Source organism: Argentina anserina, chromosome 3 (assembly GCF_933775445.1).
Source record: "Argentina anserina chromosome 3, drPotAnse1.1, whole genome shotgun sequence".
NCBI classification, from domain to species: domain Eukaryota; kingdom Viridiplantae; phylum Streptophyta; class Magnoliopsida; order Rosales; family Rosaceae; genus Argentina; species Argentina anserina.
Genome location: NC_065874.1, coordinates 14057946 through 14075725, shown reverse-complemented (window position 1 = coordinate 14075725; position 17780 = coordinate 14057946). Strand labels below are relative to the sequence as shown.

At 39.6% G+C, this 17780-nt stretch overlaps 3 protein-coding genes across 8 annotated transcripts; all 3 read right to left on the bottom strand.

Moving 5' to 3' along the window:
- Positions 1-2938: 2938 nt before the first annotated feature.
- LOC126787979 (protein MOS2-like) lies at positions 2939-7435 on the bottom strand. 3 transcript variants are annotated; one of them, XM_050513910.1, is made up of 2 exons: positions 6134-7435; positions 2939-4507 (listed from the first exon to the last, which is right to left on the bottom strand). In XM_050513910.1, the coding sequence occupies exon 1, from the start codon at positions 7401-7403 to the stop codon at positions 6141-6143; it is 1263 nt and encodes a 420-aa protein (XP_050369867.1). In that variant the 5' UTR covers positions 7404-7435; the 3' UTR covers positions 2939-4507; positions 6134-6140. The 3 variants fall into 3 exon arrangements, with proteins under 3 accessions (XP_050369867.1, XP_050369868.1, XP_050369866.1); XM_050513911.1 differs by having other exon boundaries at positions 2939-4468; XM_050513909.1 differs by lacking the exon at positions 2939-4507 and adding an exon at positions 5160-5246.
- A 216-nt stretch (positions 7436-7651) lies between these two features.
- LOC126788251 (chloroplastic lipocalin) lies at positions 7652-10636 on the bottom strand. The gene is made up of 5 exons (XM_050514220.1): positions 10503-10636; positions 9861-9984; positions 8944-9183; positions 8402-8692; positions 7652-8075 (listed from the first exon to the last, which is right to left on the bottom strand). Exons 1-5 carry the CDS (start codon positions 10568-10570, stop codon positions 7797-7799), a joined length of 1002 nt encoding a protein of 333 aa, XP_050370177.1. The 5' UTR covers positions 10571-10636; the 3' UTR covers positions 7652-7796.
- A 456-nt stretch (positions 10637-11092) lies between these two features.
- Positions 11093-16615, bottom strand: LOC126786723 (uncharacterized). 4 transcript variants are annotated; one of them, XM_050512639.1, is made up of 8 exons: positions 16542-16615; positions 15394-15544; positions 14785-14897; positions 14415-14493; positions 13607-13635; positions 12888-12981; positions 12517-12784; positions 11093-11606 (listed from the first exon to the last, which is right to left on the bottom strand). In XM_050512639.1, exons 2-8 carry the CDS (start codon positions 15535-15537, stop codon positions 11212-11214), a joined length of 1122 nt encoding a protein of 373 aa, XP_050368596.1. In that variant the 5' UTR covers positions 15538-15544; positions 16542-16615; the 3' UTR covers positions 11093-11211. The 4 variants fall into 4 exon arrangements, with proteins under 4 accessions (XP_050368596.1, XP_050368599.1, XP_050368597.1 ...); XM_050512642.1 differs by having other exon boundaries at positions 15394-15558; positions 16543-16562; XM_050512640.1 differs by lacking the exon at positions 16542-16615 and adding an exon at positions 16491-16530 and having other exon boundaries at positions 15394-15557.
- Between the last annotated feature and the right edge of the window lie 1165 nt (positions 16616-17780).

Here is a 17780-nt window from a genome sequence, read left to right as displayed (position 1 = left end):
AGTCCAAATATTTGAATTTAGAAAGATATGAAGAACTGAAGGACTCCAAGCGGCAACCGATCAATACGACAATACCCAAGAGCCAGCTTGAAAGATTGAAGTGGGTGCTTGACATGAATGACAGCTTGACTGCATGTGTTCACAACTTCACATCCAATATTCCAAGGAAAGAACTTTCTTCATCTTCTGAATTCTGATCTGCTGCTGGGAGTGCTGCTAGCTGCTGCAGTGCGCCAGTGCTCTTTTTTTTTTTTAAGCTAGTATTGATGTAGGTTTTTTTTTGGGCTTGACAAATCAGCATGGGCTTCGCCACTGATCACATCTCAAACACACATACAACAGACCGACTCACTGGGATATATGTGACAACAACGATGAATGAGAAAGATGAATTATGCAGTTCTCCTACGATATATATAAAAGAATATGTTATTAAACCTTGTTCGTTCAGTGACTTAAAAGCTTCGGAAGCACACCGCATATGTTGTCTGCAACTACATCTGTAGCAGTCATAGCCAACATATCTATCCTTCTTTTTATCAATGTATCACTATCGTCAGTATCGTGTCTTCCCAATTTAGCACACACTTCCACAGTGGTTCCACCCCCTAGCTTACTGGTACACATCTCCATCATATTATTAAGGCGACCATTCTGGCGGGTGCCGAAAAACCTCTGCTTCCTATCGCGAGTATTTTCCTTTTTGCGATTTGATGCATCCACACTCGTGGGTAGATTTGGAATCCATGGTACCTCCACTTCCCTCTGCCACGATTCATCGATTCTCTGGGGATGCCGATCACCACCACCTGATACAAAGATACAAGGGAGTCATGACACATACATTTCGAAGTACATACATAACAGTGACCATGCTTTTATACACAAAACGAATAGGTACACTATGAATATCAATGCCGATACTCCCTGTGCTCTCATATATAGCAACCTAGAGGAACATGTAACCATGTTTCTCTTCTCATTTTAAAGTAAAACCTAAGAAAACTTACCCTGCAGTATTGAATTTATGTCCCCAAACGAATCTTCTGCATTCAAAGATGAAATTCACACGATAAGAATCAACAAAAGCCACTGAAATTACCAACACAGAGTAATAAAATCGAAGACAGAGGAACGGTAGAAAAGCCTAAAGCAATATTTCAGCTCAATTAATTTCCATGTTCTTCAGTGTCAACAAGCCTGAGCCAATTAACTAGGGTTTTAATTGCTTACGAAAAGTGACGAAAACGAAGAGAAGATCGAGTTTAGAGTGAAGATTACCGAACCGGAGACGACTTTCGGAGCTACGTCGACGGCAGAGGTAAGGCGGAAGGGAGGTAGCGCTTGAGGACGGCATAGACATTGCTGAGTGTCACAGGCCGACTTACTACGCAACGGAATATGACCCGTGCGGCGCCAAGGTTACTCTTAACTAAGGCCAGCCTAACTCAATATGCATCCATGATGCCAACTTTCTTTTTCTCACTTGTGCACCTCCCGTGTCATTCCGATCTTTCTCTCTTACATTCCTTGCTTGTGAGGTTCCACCAACGAAAGCCACTCACACATGAGTCTCACAACTTGTGACTTATCGATCGCTTCCTCGTGTCATGGTACTCCCATGCCACTCGTCCAACCGATAGGCTTCCATTCCATCCGCTTACCGATCGCTTCCTTGTGTCATGGTACTCCCTCGACACTCGCCCAACCGATAGGCTTCAATGCAAACCCCTTACCGATCGCTTCCTCATGTCATGGTGCTCCCATGACACTCGCCCAACCGATAGGCTTCCATGCCAACCCCTTACTAACATGCGTGCACCTTGCACCTCGTAGCAAGCGGCATGACAGTAGGTCGAGACATTGATGGTCCTCGCTTCCTTTCTGACCGTCCCTTGGAAGCTTGCGCACGTTACTTGCCTCCTGAGCATCCATCATCGTGCTCACTCGGCACATAGGCATCCTTTGTCAACCCCTCACCCATGGGGTACTCATGTGGGCAACTCTGCCCTTAGGTATTAACTTCATGGGCGAGGCTCGCCTCCACGGCTCACCTACCACATATCATCCGACATCATATCTGATTTGCCAACATACTCTTTCATAGGTCACTTGCCCGCATCTGCCCATTATAGGCTTTCTTCCTTCTAGCACGGTGTCGCCCTTCCGTGGTTGTTGACAACTCTTTCCTTTGGGCAAGGCGAACCCCTAACCTATGCCCACATCGCTTTACTCCGTGGCCATTGCGCACCACGGGGTTCCGACAAATCTTCCTTAAGCCCACAAGTTCGCCCATGCCGCTGGCATAAGGATCGCCTATGTACGAACCTCGCCACCCGCATGGACCCGCAATATCGGCCTACCGGCCAATATTGTCCATGAGACTTCCTGACTCATGGAAATGCATGCCACCACTCTTTGGTGACATCCGCCCGGCTCCTAGGTTCCCCAAGATCCCCAAGGAGTGACTCACTTAGTACCCCATAAGGCCGGCACCGAGGGTGGTGGAGAGTCAGACACCAGGTACCCCCCCTATAGAGCATATTGGAGAAAACTAGACTTTGCAGGAGGAAACATCAAATATCCGAGGAGGGGCAACTTTCATAATTAATTCATACAAGCTCATAAAAATATGTCGTCAAGTGCATTGAACTCATTTCGACGTCCCGGACATTTTTCGTGTTCAGACATTTCCCAAATTCCGAGCCTAAGTGCCTCGAACCTAGAAGTTCGTCTTAATTACGAAACTGTCACCTGGACATGTCACTGACCACCCAATCAGCCCGCAATCAGCTTGCATGCTTGCCGCTTGACACCCTCTCTTCGGCATAGCTCCCAGGAAGTGTCACGATGGCATAACCAATTGTGCAGCTCGTGACACTGAGCTTCTTAGGTTTCATTTCATTCTAGGGGAATTTACTACTGCGCTTTCCCTCTACTGGCCTTTTTTATGCTGCTACTTCACCAAAATCGAAATTAAAGATCGAGGTGGACAATGGGTATGAATCCCGTATATCTCTATCTTTAAATCCAACTTAAAGCAGATAATATGTCAAATTGATGTTAAAGCATATTAGTTATTGTATTTGATTGAAAAAAAAAAGATTAAGTTAACCTCTTCCCCAAGAAACTAACTTTCTCACGGTCATCATATCCATTACGATCCCTATATGATACTCCATTTTAAACAGTGCAAGCTTGCGCTGTAGCAGTTGCGAGCCTCACATACAAGTAAAATCCATCGATATTAGCGTCTTATTAGTGTCAATAATGATATTACCCTGACTTAACTGAATAAACCATTCTAAGCGGATCGAATAGGTCCATTTTTCAGGATCCAAGTATTCTGCTGGAAGTGAGACGTCAGCAACCACCTATAGAGTGGGCAATGTCAGAACTTCTGAGAAATCCAAAAGCACATCGGAACACTTCTTGCAGGAAAGAGGAAGATTGGAGAGGCAGACATCAAGAAGCCAGACTACTTGAAGTCAATCATAAAAGAAACCCTACGGTCACACCCTCCTCTTGCCTTGATCGCAAGACAAATTAATCAACTACAGTGTGCCAAGTTAGCGGAGCAGAGGTGTCAATTCAACCAAGGTATAGATGCCCAGCAAGCAGAGGTGTCAATTCAACCGGCTGATCAAAGAGGATGTTATCCCTCCAAGGCTGGGAGTTCAATTGGCAAAAGAAGTCCAACCAGCTTCTAATGGCCGCATTGCTGACAACATATCACAACTCATAGGCCATTCTCAAAGGGCATTCATGAACAACTGAAAATGGTCCACAGATATCAAAAGGGCAAAGAGAATGTTGTACCTACGCCGCCACGTTGCCCACCATGTTTTCACCTCCCTCCCCACTAGTAATTTAGGTATGCCAAAAGTACTGGTCCAAACTCTATCAGAATTCCAAGTCAAAGCTCCCCCCTTTGCAGTCTCCACTGCATACAGAGCATTGCAGCCTCTAATTGCACACTCATTTAGTAGAACCAAACAACCGATCCATGCATCCTGAAACTGGCCACGTAATTGTAAATTCTTAACCAACCCCTGATATTAGTACAATTAAGTAGAATGATCTGCTTAAATGTAAAAGTGAAGCCATGCAAGTTCACTGTGCCACATTCATATATAGAAAAGTTGTATGTTGAGAACTGTAGACCTAGCTATCAGGATGAAATCCCTTTCATGTCTCCTACAATTCTACCCCTTGCACGACCTCATGAGACATAAGTGGCACCAGTAAAATGATAAACTAACAAGCTCCAGAATCTTCAAACCCTCGAAGTAAATTCATAATGCTTCAAATAATCACTCTAACAGAGTTAAACTCAACATAGACCTTTAATTGTGCATCAGGAAATAGAGTTGTAAAGGCCTGTTGCACAACGGGCAATGGCATTGCTGACTGGCACCAATTGGCCCTTGACGGTTAGATTCCGATTTTCAGCAGTTTTTCTGAATCCCTATAAATTTAGGACCCAGATCAGGCGTTTCGACTAAATCTGAAATAATAATGGCGAAAAAGATCATTAAAGTAATGATTCCCAATAAAAGAAAAAAACATCGTAAAGATAATTCCAGCACCCCATAACAGTGGCACACAACTCTTGAGATACTAAGAAAACAGGAAGATAATCAAATCTGCATTTTCATGTACAAATGAACAATGAATTCTACCACAAAAATGCAGCTGCATATGTAGATTATGGATGTACATACATTGTCAATATTAAGCATAAAAGCCAAGAGAATCAAGTCATTATGTTGCCAATGATGGAGTAACAACTGCATTCGACAATCAACCAACTCGCACCTCAAAATTCTAAATCCTAAATTCAATCGATACACTTAACATATGGCAGCGATCAGCAGAATGTTAAAATAATAATAATTACTTGCACTGAAAGTCGAGTCTTAGGGGAGACCATAGTGTTTGTATTGAAAACTATAGGTTAGATAGGTTTTCCAATAAGTGACAAGAGTACATATTTTGCGAAAAAAGAAAGCCATTTTCATTGGTAAGTACCTGAATAGAAACATCTATTTTTCACTCACGAAACAAGAGGTTCATTGCCATATTAGTGGCAACGACATTTGAGTAGCTACGTGGGGAGAGATGGCAATGTTGGTAAAAGAAGGTACGCTTCTCATGTGCACACACTGACAGCCATAGAAGTACTCTCACATGTTCACGTAACCAGCTGAATGGTGCAGGTATCTACATGTCTAAAGTGATACACCCTGCAAATTATTACATTGAAATGCTTTCCCAGTCAGGAAGAGGAGATTATGAAAGAGTACATGAACCTGTTATTTAATATAAACCAAACAACACAAACAAATATTGCTCTCTGAATAATTTTGGACACATAGTTCGGACGGGAAGGGCCATCCCTCAACACATGGGGGAGAATCCAACACCCCCCTATCACAGTTACAAGGACATTGTCATGTGCAGTAATAGACGCTCTGAACTTGTCCTCTAAGTGACTCATCTTTAAACACTACCTCCCATAACAGGGTGAAAATTCTCATCAACAGCCTCACACATTGGATTAAGGCTAGGCCACAAAATAAAAGGCCTAAGAATAATGTCTATGCAATTGTGACAGCCTAAGCTCATGGTTCTTAGTCATTACTCAGACCTGTTATCTATCCTACAATAGAGGAAATCTTCCTTGCCAATCACTATAGATTGATCTTATATCGCCTTTCTAATATATTCATGGATGAAGATCAAGGTATAATACACAATCAAACTCATATTATTCTCAACAATAATAAATTAAACCTACTCAAAAAAAAAAGTCCTGATAATCATCTTCTCTTTCTTCCAACATCTATCATCCAATAACTAAAGTAAAATAAGGTGGAAAGCCATTAACTACCTCTAACAAAGATAATGGTCAGATAATCTACGAGAAAACAGATGAAGAGAAATAAAATAATAATATTTTCACACATGATTATCAAGATATAAATCCTCACAACCGTTAAAAGTTCATTGAAAGACAGAAGCAATAAACATCCAAAATTCCAACAATTCACGACACTTCAACATCATAATTGAGCTAGCAAGCAAACAAGCAAACAAAGTATATAAGTATCCAATTTAAGCTTCGAATTACCTATGAATCAATATCCAAGGTAGCTAGGATCTCCAGTAAACTCCGCAATCTGCTCAAGCTTCACATTGAGCAACACATGTGTATCAGCATCCTTTACAACACCAGTTTGCCTATCAGAATCCTTCTCAACAAGACTACCAAAAACCCCCTTATGCTTCCCTGACAAAACCAGCACCGGTCCCCCACGCCTCGGCAGCGCAGTCTCAAGAAAATCCTCCGACACTCCTTGAACAAACTCCCTACTCCCATCCATAGATATATCACAAGTCCCCAGTCCAACCACATCCACAACCTCCCCCTTCTTCAAATACAATTTCCCACCTCTCAAGTCCTTACTTATCACCCTAACCCGAATGTGCCTCGCAAGCCACGTCTCCTCTTCCCTCCTCGGCTTCCTATCCTCCCCCCTCAACCTCCTCCACCTCTCCTCCTCCTTCGAACCGACCTCCACAACATCCTCCACATTCACTCTAACAACCACTCCCTCCTCCTCTTTTGCCCTCGTCGCAAGCTTCACCGCCACCAGTCTCCCATTCCCCAATCTCTCCACCACTCTCCCCCTCGAGCCGACATTGTCCCTCCCCTTCACAATCCTCACCTCCTTAGCAACCTCCTCCTCCCGCCTCCTCTCTCTCCCAACCTCCTCCTTCTTCTTCTTCTCTTTCTCTTTCGAATTCTTATGAAACCCTAAGCCGTGCCGGTCAGTGCTCTTAGTATACTCCACAACCTTCACATCCTCCTTAGCATTCCTCCCTATCCCTCTCCCGGGGCACCACCCGTAGCCGGAGAGCAGCGCCGCGCCGAATCCCTCCACCGGCATCCCCTCGTACTCTTCCATCCCTTTATGATCGGCCAACCGCTCCAAATCGCTCTTGAATTTCTGCAGCAGCGTCTCCTCCACGGCGCCGGATCTCAGCCTCTCTCCGCCGCCGGAGTAATCGATTTCCGACGACTTGCGGACGTTGAGGCCGTAGGAGATGTTGGAGTCGGGCTCGATGGCGAGGGACTCGGGCTCGAAGCGGAGGTGCTGGCCGCCGGGCTCGGTGATCGGAAGCTCGAGGTTCTTCATCTTCTTGTGGGGGCGCCATTCGTTTTCAATCGGGGCGATAACGGGGGCCTGGGAGGCGGCGGAGAGGGGCTGGGAGGCGTCGAATTCTTTGACGAATTGCTTGGATACATCGCCGTTTTGGTTGGCGGCGGAGGGGTTGATAGGGTTTGGCGGCTTCGATGAGGATTTGGATTTGGAAGGCAGAGAGAAGGAGAGCTTCATCGTTTCCAATCTTCAGTTGGCAACTCTGACTCCTCTTTCCTTTAATATGTCATTTTTTATGATGCAAGGGAGAGTAGGTTACACGTTATACAACAACAAAGTTATCAAGAAGAAAGAAAGCCATCAACATAAGCTTGGTGGTTTATGTGTTAGGCCCAGTTTGGGTTTCAAGTGCAAAAACTCAAAAAAATGGGAAAACTCTGCTTTTTTAAAAATCGTGGTTATTAAGACTAAATTTTACATAAGCTTAGAATACTGGGGCACTTTTCAATTCATGTTGATCATCTATTGAAGCCAATTATTGACCAAAACAAAACTTACAAACGCAAACTAACACTAGTTATAGTAAGTAGCATAGTCTTTCATGAATTAACAGCACAAACAAGAGCAAGACTACTTGAAGTAAAGCTGAACAAGCTTCTTCAGTGTGTCAAATACACTAGTGAAGGGGTCGAATTGAACAGAGCGCTTCAGTCCTAGATCAGGAAACTCATTTGTTAAAGTTTTTTGCATTCCGGTCATTGACATCATTGCAGATAGCCGACTGTCCGACATCACTTCACAATCCTGCGGGGTGTCCTTGATTTTGGTTGGATCATATCCGAAGTTGGCCAAGTATGACTTGTACTTCTCTATGAACTCGGGACCAGGAGTTGGTGTTCTGGAGTATATCTGAAATGTTAATGCCAAAGATCGTTTAGCAGTACCTTAATACAGGAAGACAGAATACAAAATTTTAAGATGATTGCTGCTTCCTAATTATGCCTTGTGAAGGTTTCCATAGCATTTAAAGATTCAGAGGTATGATCAAAACATCTGCACCTAGCATCCATAGGAAACCTCACCAGAGATATGGAGGCTTTTGAAATTATAAAGATAGTCCAATTAAATTTGAAAAACTCAAGGAATGGACAAGAGTTCATAATTTTCTAAAAAGTAAGTTAAAGGCTTTCAATTAAAAAATGTCACCAAAATTTAAAAATCAGTTTGATAAGTACCTGTATAAAACCTGTATCTTTTGCGCCTGAAACAAGAGCAAAATTGTCATAGTCAGTTGCAATCACATCATACGGCAACTTAGGGATAAATGGCAATGTTGGAAATCGGAGGAAACACTTCTCTTTGATCATCTCCTGCATTTCTAGATCTGTCTCATTCTTTACCAAATCTTTGTCTGAAAGGCATTGAACATTTCCCCTTATGCCAGTTATATACCCATCAGGAGACCCATGAACACAGAAGGTATCAACTTGGATGGCCCTCTTCTCCATATCAAAGGTATATACACCCTGCAATTAGAAAGTTGAAATATTTTTACAGACAGAATTAACTAAATTAAGTGGTTAAAGTTGACCAAAATGACTTGTATTCAAGCTTTTTTCCAACTTGAAGGGGAGTCGAACAAATTGGAACTGCAGTCATGTACAATACAAGAAACAGGAGAATATAAATTCTTCCTCATAACAAACTTATCTCCGGAAAGTATATTTTAATAAAATTACGTGTCTCAGTTCAAACTACACATACCATTTCCATTTACCTGGGTGCAGTGACAGTCTTCCTGACCTTGCCCAGCAAATCCACGTTTAAGTGAAGCAACTTCATACCACCTTCCAGAGTATCTAATGGGATCAAAATTGTTCGCTGTCATGCCTCTCATCATCATTAGCTTCTCAGCTCCATCATCAGAGCCCTTATCCAGTGGAAAAGCTACCGTCTTCTCAGCAGCATTTGCAAGCTCATAAGTATTTCTTTGGAAGTAAATTTCTGATGCAACAGCCTGCTCATAAGCAGTTAAAATACAAACATCAGGTAACCTCTAGTTCCTGCAATGGCACAGGTATCTAATCTATTTTATCACTACCGTACAGAAATCTCTTGTGCACTAATTTCAAAACTCTCTCCATCAATCCACATATAATCTACTGCACTTCCTGATGTAAATCAACCAAATTGTTACATATTGCACTGCAGGAAAGGTATAACCAATATTCTACCAAGTTTCAAACAGAGAATCAAGTGCACAAAACTCAGACATCTCTACTAGAAAGCCTTTAACTGTATGCTTATGCCACTGTTGATTGAAGGGGGTGAGAGAACTAAAACATTTCTCTCCAATGAATGGTGTTGAAAGAAAATTTGGTACACATTCGTCTCTGGTGTCAGAGTTAAAGACTGCAATTCACTTAAGGCCGGGAGCTAATCAAATGGAACCCAAGGTCCAAGGACATTATCATACAGCTAATTTGAATAACTTTATGTAAAGGGATGCAGTAATATACCAACTTCCATAACAGAATACTTCTGTCTGGGAGCTGATAACATGCAACCAATATACTCCAATCCCACATACTTTTTATGTTGGGTAAATTGCTGAAGAAGAATTCCGTGTGTCAGAACATTTACATCTCATTTTAGCGGCCTTTAATAACACTACGAGAGATCAACTCTACTTACCTGGTTTATTTGTGAGAGAAGCACTAAAGATGCAGCAAAACCAGATAATACATGTTTGGTCACTGGCTCATCGCTCGTAGATTTCTGTAGAGAGCAGTTAATCACTATTTTCCTAGGCTTTCCCCTGTAATGAAGGCCAACAAATTGTGATCACAGTTGAAGCAATCAGAAAAATAAACAACATTGTTTCGCAACTGCACTTATGCCAAACCATTTGCATTTGGTACTTTCTTATGTATCTGAAAGCATAAAGATGCATATAGGAATTACATAAAAGCAGAATTGTCATCTGCAATGGTTGCAATCCTTATCTCACATGCAAATTGCATTGAAGCTATGGTGTCATTGGTGTGCATCTAACACTACAGTTAGCATCTTAAATATTTGAAAGTGGGCTATCAACTGTTGTTTGCTTCTACACCATCAATGTCCAATCAGATAAAAGCAAAAATATTACAGTCATAATAATTGAGTAACCCCATATGTATATCTAATAACCAAAACCCAGAAAGTCGAGCATAACGAAATTCCATGAAATCCCAAATCATTGATGAGCAATTGCAACAAGATCTTAAGTTTAGAAAAATACCCAGATAAGAAAATGAGATGATTTAGCAAAACTGAAGGCAGTAAAATATGTACCTGAAGGAAGAGACATGAGGAGCACAATGGGGAAGAAGTGTTCCTGTTTGCAAAAGAGCATGAACCATTTCCTCTGCTTTGCTTTCAAAGCTTTGAGAGGCTCCCTGTAATAAGGATCAGTTGCTAGAAAGATCCTAGTGAAATGTCATCTTCTTGGTCTTTCTCAACGACGGGGTCCCTCTCGATGACCTGTTTGACACACAACACACCATATCTTTGATCCTCTTAGTTAAGCCAATCAGAGAGTTGCACTACCACCCAAGTAATCCAACACTCCAAAAGAAGCCCAAAATCAATTTCTATTTCCGTACTTTCCATTTTGGCTTTTTTTTTATTTGCTTTATAAAACCTCTTTTGCACATCTAAGTGATCTAACGCTTACATCCCACGGCCTCAATTATGTTAGTTAGCTAGGACACAGCTCACGAACGACTTCAGTGCACATTTCACCCTCATAACATCTAAAACTCAATCTGTCTACACATATGTAGAATGCTCCAACTGTGCATTACAACAATATGTCCGGCCACTTAAGGTTAACAACCAGAATATTCATACCGCTAAACCACTTCACCGCTAAACTACCTACAGAATCACTGGTATAGGGAGAAATTTAGATATAATTTGAGATAGACATGATCATGCTACACTGCAGCATTGAAAAAAAAAAAAAAGCTTGAGGATTCACATTAAGCTAGAACAAAGCAATTTAGAAGAGACTATTTTTCACATTGGAACTAGAAAGCAAGCTGAACAATGGTTCTTCCTCATTTAGGCTAATCTTGTCAGTTTCTCTAGAAGGGATTCCTGTTGTGTTTGCCGATGATGGTATGGGTTTTTTAACTTGTACAAATGCAACTTTAACTGGTCCAGACTTCAGTTTTGATGCCTGAGAACAAGGGATTTGTGGCAGATAAACTTCTTGGGGAAGTCCTTTGCTTGGAATGTCTTCCATATTTGAACCCTCCCCACAAGGTTCAACCTGCTTTACATCATCACCATCGGATGGACCAGACAATAGATCAATCTTGTTCTCCATGACCTGAACGTGATCATGCTCAACAGTATGGCTTGCATCTGCCCCTTCAGACATATTTTCGTCATCTAACACAAATAAAAAAAATAACAAAGAATCAATGTGCGCTCGTTATCACATTAAACTAAAGAAAATTATGAATTACTGTCACTACTTGGTATATACTCCTACAGTGAGTCAGTGTTACTTTATCTCGGGATCTATCTAGTGTAGTTAGTGAACACACGTTTTTAGGATTAAGGAGGATAAGCATGTCCCAGCTGAAATTACAACATAGGATATACTTCTACCACTCAATAGATAGGTGCAAGAGATAGGTGCAAATAACCATTTGTTATGTCTCTGTGGTTTAGTAACATAAATGGAGTCTTATTTTATAAGAACTCTAGATTTGTTGACAATATGTACCTAAAGAAGTGCACACATCCAAAATGTCAATTTATACACCCTTTTTATTTTGCGACTCGTTACACAAACTGTACAGCACACCCTTCCATTGTTCTGAAAACTTCATCATACATTGAGGATTTAACTGAAAAGTCTGTAAATTAAAATCTGGGATGTGTAACCATCCCATAAGTAGACATTGTTGCCCTTCGAAACATTTATACAGAGAAGAGTTATAACATGGAAAATCACAATAATCAGAGGAAATCCACAGCCACTATAATTCCAGTACCAAATAATCCTTATATTTCTTACAATCTAAAACAGAACAATAAGGATAACAAAAGGTAGAATTATCACCCTACTGAATACAAATACCCACAAGGAAGAAACAGTACCACACCAACCAACAAGGATGATGCAGGTGGAAAAACAAAAACAGCACTATACATCAATCATGTCACCTCAGATATTAAACAGTGGAAACGGTGCGAAAGAAAAAAGACATTGAGATGTGCAAACAAAAACAAAATTGAAGGATGATATGCTTAGATATAGAAAGATAAAGTAAGAATGCGGGTATACACTGACCTCCAAGGGAAGACTCAACACTTTGATAAATTACAGATGGTGTCCCCAAAGAAAGATCCCCACCAGGACATGCAATCTGGCTCTTATGCGTCCTCTCAAGCAATTCAAATTTGTCAGAATTCCACACGCACTCCAGAGTGATGAATTCCTCTTGTGTAGGGTAAAACTCCCTAAAGACCTCAATTCCTTCATGATTGATTTTTACCGATTGCTTCTTTTCGGAGAGAGAAGAAACCATGTTGAATACTGAAACTACATCAAGCAAAATCTGTAGAATATAATCCATTAAAGAGAAGTTCAGCAGAGCAGTCCCGAATTTTGGAAAATTTAGGCAAGGAGCAGCAATGCCCAGTAAAGGGTCATGGGATTACCTGTTGAACCAAAACTCGAAGTCGAGCTAGCAAAGCTAAGATAGTCAACGAGAATCCCATGAAAAAAGTTTGAGCCAGCAATGTAGATATCTGACTATAAAAAAGTTAAGTGTAACAGATCCACATAATGCACCGATTCATGCTAGAAGACCTATATCATTAGTGTGGAAAGAAGTGTCTGGCATTGTCACACTTCTTTGCATACTCATGAAAGAATTTATTGGCTCAGAAACACTGCAAGATTATCAAGGTCTTGGTCAATTATTTTCAAGAATTTTACACATGCCTCTTGTCTTCTAAGATATACCTAGCTTTTAACTCTACTCATATTCCTTCTGGTCAAAGGGCCAGTAGAGAAAATCCAAGTATAGATATGACAGAGGCAAAGCAAGAAATTATGATGAGAAAAAGATGCATTCGTTGGTGTGTAAAAAGATACTATATCAACTGCTTGATATCATCCAAAACTCTTACAGCGTTCCGGAAAGCAGTGGTCTTTAGATGTAGGTTATTAGTCCAAGACTACCAGGTAATAACCTAGAGAACACTGTATTATAAAACTCATGTCATAGATGAGATTTGGAAGCCTAAAAAATATGGAAACCTGTAGTCCTTTGGATAGCCACATTAGTCACACCATTACATCAACTTTCGAATCTTCTCTTCCGTCTTACAGTACTAGACATTTACTATATGTGACCAATAACAGAAAAGGATACATAGCTGCCTTCAACATTGGTTCAACCATCTGCAACAGAAACAGAACATAGTTTAATACTTCAAAATAATGAAATTCTTCAAAAGATGGACAATTTTAGCATTTCCACCAAGGCCCCTCTTGACAAAAATATGTATTGGATTCAAATTATGGTCAGTTAATTAATGGACAAATTACATTATCAGGACTTGTCTTATGACTCCTATCATCCACCATATATGGCAAACAGACATAAATACATAATTATCCGAGTTCACCATGTTACAGACTTGCAAACTCAGTCTACAGCATTCTCCACCCAATAATAAATCCACATAATGCATTGATACATCGATGCTTGAATTTAGTCAATTTACTCATGTCACCATGTCAGACACTTCTTTGCATACTCATGAATGGTTTCATTGGCTTAGAAACAGTGCAAAATTATCAAGGTCTTGGTAATTTTTTTTCAAGAACTTAATAATAAAACAAGTTTCTTGTCCTTTAAGATATATCTAGCTTTTTACTCAACACATATTCTTCAGATCAAAGGATCAGTAGAGAAAACATGACAGATACCATAGTTCACATTATGAGATCATAATTAACTGCTAATGAACACCAAATTACCATTCAGGTCAATTATAAGGGTGAGAGAACAATATATTATTTTGCAAGGTGCGTTAGAAACCTGAGAGCTTTCAGCAGTTGTATCAAACAGGCAGCAATCAACATTGCTTATGTAAATATGATAGTAAATAATACAATGTGAACCACAATAAAAGTCCACGGAAGAAACTGAGATCATATGTTAAAGCAAGAAACACCTGTGATAGAAGACGTGCAGCTCCCAGAAGTCTCTCCATAAAATTATATTTTCCGCTTTCACATTTTCTTCTTTTCAAACTGTGAAGCAAGGGTTTGACAAGTGATAGATATTACCAAATGGTCAGGCCAGAGAAACTTCTAAGCCTATCAAGGATACAAGTTAAGTTCCCAAACTGTGGAAAGCAAATTTTTGTAATAAAAAGACAAACAAAACTTTACTATTATAAGTTTATCCAATATTGTTATGTACTATTGTTGCTTTCCCTTTGAAGAATTACATCAACACATTTCTAACGTGATTTACCTCTTTCAAAAAAGGAATAGCATTATCTATATAAGACACATGTAATAACAATACCACTTCTTTACCTTTCTAATAGATGCACTTTTTGCTTCGGTCTCTTCCCGGTGATACTTTGGAAACAGCAGCCCAAAATCTCCTCCAACTTAGTTGATTGTAAAAGTTTCAAATCCCTCCTTACCTGATTTACATGCACACATTTAAAAGTTTAGAGAAAGGTAAATTTGAAACTGATTTTAATAAGCTTAACAACCTAAATGATCTAATTGCTGCTGGCTTACGTAATGTATATTTAACTCTCTTTTCCAGCTACCAAACAACAAAGTATAACCTTAGTTATAACTAATAACATGGTGTGGCAAATTATAATCAAAATCACAATTCTCTCATCTTATATCAGAAAATGGGGATTTAAAATACATAAGTAAAACAAACAGCTGAGCTTAAACTCTAACTCATTCTCATACAATTGGCAAATCATGGTCATTTGCTCAGAGAGGCATAGCTTATAGTTTGGCACCAGATGCCTTTAACGCTTGTATTGTCTATACTGTTAATTATTTAGAAGAGATTATATCTAGTCATTTTGACTTGTTTGTTCTCTTCACTTCTCAATTTTCTACGGAAAATTCGATGTGAAAAATCACCATTACAAATAGGGTGTAGAAATTGTAGACCTTCATTAGGTACTGGAAGTAGGAGGAACGTCTATGCTGGTTCTTGTTCTTGTGGACCACTCTTTCAAGAATGGCACACTCAGCTCGGAGCTGACTGAGCAGAGACGTCAACTTCTCCTCAAGAGCTTCTGCTTCAGACTCCATTGGCTACCTGAGGATTATAACAGTCATTATCAATTAGTACACTCTACTAGAAGCTTACTAGTACACTCTACTAAGCCATTTCTGCTGTTGATGAAAATCTAGAGTAGGTGCAACTAATTCATGATTATCATTCTAATTGATTATCTGAATGATAAATTAAAAATGACAGGACCAAAGGGCTATTGAGAACTCCAGAATCATGAATACAGGCACGGAATCCTCTTCAACACATACATAAGCGGTATCAATTTGAAAATGGTTTCTTCTATAATGGGACGAAGTTTGAATACAATCAGGCTCATCGGCACAACAAAGAAGGCATGTCAGAAATTCAAATCAGCTCGACATTTCTTGATCACTCTGCCCTATGCTGTGCCTTTATCAAATTCAAAACAAACAAGCTAATGTATCCAAACCCTTTCTACTGTTTCTAGTTCAAAGCAGATCGCGTTTACTGTTGCAAAATTTAGTAGTAATGGAACTCAAAAATATACCGACGATTGCAGAGGAGGACTAGACATACCACACGGAGCAGGGAACCATTGGTACTGTCCATTAAAATTAAGTAATCTATATTCAAGCTATCAATTTTTTCTATCTCTATGACAGCCTATATTGTACATTGCACAGATATCAAAACATATCATTCCCTATGGATGAAAACTATCAGGAAAATCTCAGTGCTTCTTTTCAGTAATAGAGAATGTTTGTCTGAGCCATAGTCTACTGACCAAATCAAAGTAACATGCATAAAACATAGGATCACAGACTTTTCATAAGAGTTTGAACTTGGAACCAGAAAACTCAAAGAGCAAAACAAATCAAAATTCTCCGACAACCCTCTCATTCGACTTTTAGCACTTCAGGCATTAAGGGTAAAGAAAACGAAACTGAAAGAACTCATATCCATCTATCTCAGTAAAGAAATCAAGATCATATAGTCTAAAACCCACTGTGACTAATCAATCGAAGAGATGAGCCATCAAATTAAGAGAAGAAACCACCTTCACCGAATTTCGGAGCGAATCGAGCCCAGACGCTGTGATTTATGGACAAGGTGAACTGCGCAAGGTTTAAGGTTCTCATTCCCTGATTGAACCGATGGGCCACTTGAAGATTGGGCTACTGCTCCATATTCGACCCGAATGTATTACCTCCAAATCCACGAGTGAGGACTTAGGCTGTGTTTGGTGCAGCTTGGCTTATTAGATAAGCTGACTTATACTTATTTCTAAAAATAAGTAGCTGATAAGTAAAGTAGCTAAGTGTTTGGTAAACTGGCTTTTATAAGTGACTTTTAGTGGTAGAACGTTTGGTAAACTCAAGCTGGCTTATGCTTTTAATTGTTAAATGACTAATTTGGACATTTAAGATAATTTCAAATTAATTTTTTAAAAAAATAATGTTTCATATGATTAATATTGGATAGATGTAGTTACATCTAAATGTAAATATTTTCATTCTAAACGTGCAACCATCAAACTTTGAGCAATGTTGTTTCTTAATGTCTCCATTTCTTGTGCACCATGATGGTTTTGTTCTTCTACATCATCATCTTCTTCTTCCATAGCTCCTTCACCATTTTCATTTTCTTCACCTCGAACAAAATGTCTATCACGATGCGCATATCTTCTAATATAATTATGAAGTATCATAGTAGCAATGACAATTTTGACTTGCTTCTCGAATGAATATCCTTGCATGTCTTTTAAAATCTTCCACTTTTTTTTCCAAACTCCAAATGTCCGTTCTATAACACCTCTAAGTGAAGAGTGTGTTTTGTTAAATAATTCTCTTTTATTTCTTGGTTCTTGCCTACGATATTGTTGGAAGTGTTGTCTTGGTCCTTTATAAGGTCTCAAATATCCACACATCGTAGGGTATCCCGAATCCACAACATAATATTTACTTACAAAATTATTATATAATAAAATTTATTAAAATGACATTTTAACCATGAATATCCAACAAAGATTAACTGAATTTAATATATTACCTGGTGGAGGATGAGGAAAATTCATTTCAGGATTTTGAAGAACCGATTGCATAACTCTTGTATCATGAGCAGACCCTTCCCAACCAGCACATACAAAGATAAATTGCATATCGAAATTGCATACCGCCATGACATTTTGTGTTGGTATTCCTTTTCTATTAATGAATGGTGCTTTTTCTTCATCACTTATTGAAGCGGGAATATGCACTCCATCAATAGCCCCAATACAATCTTGTGAATAATATTG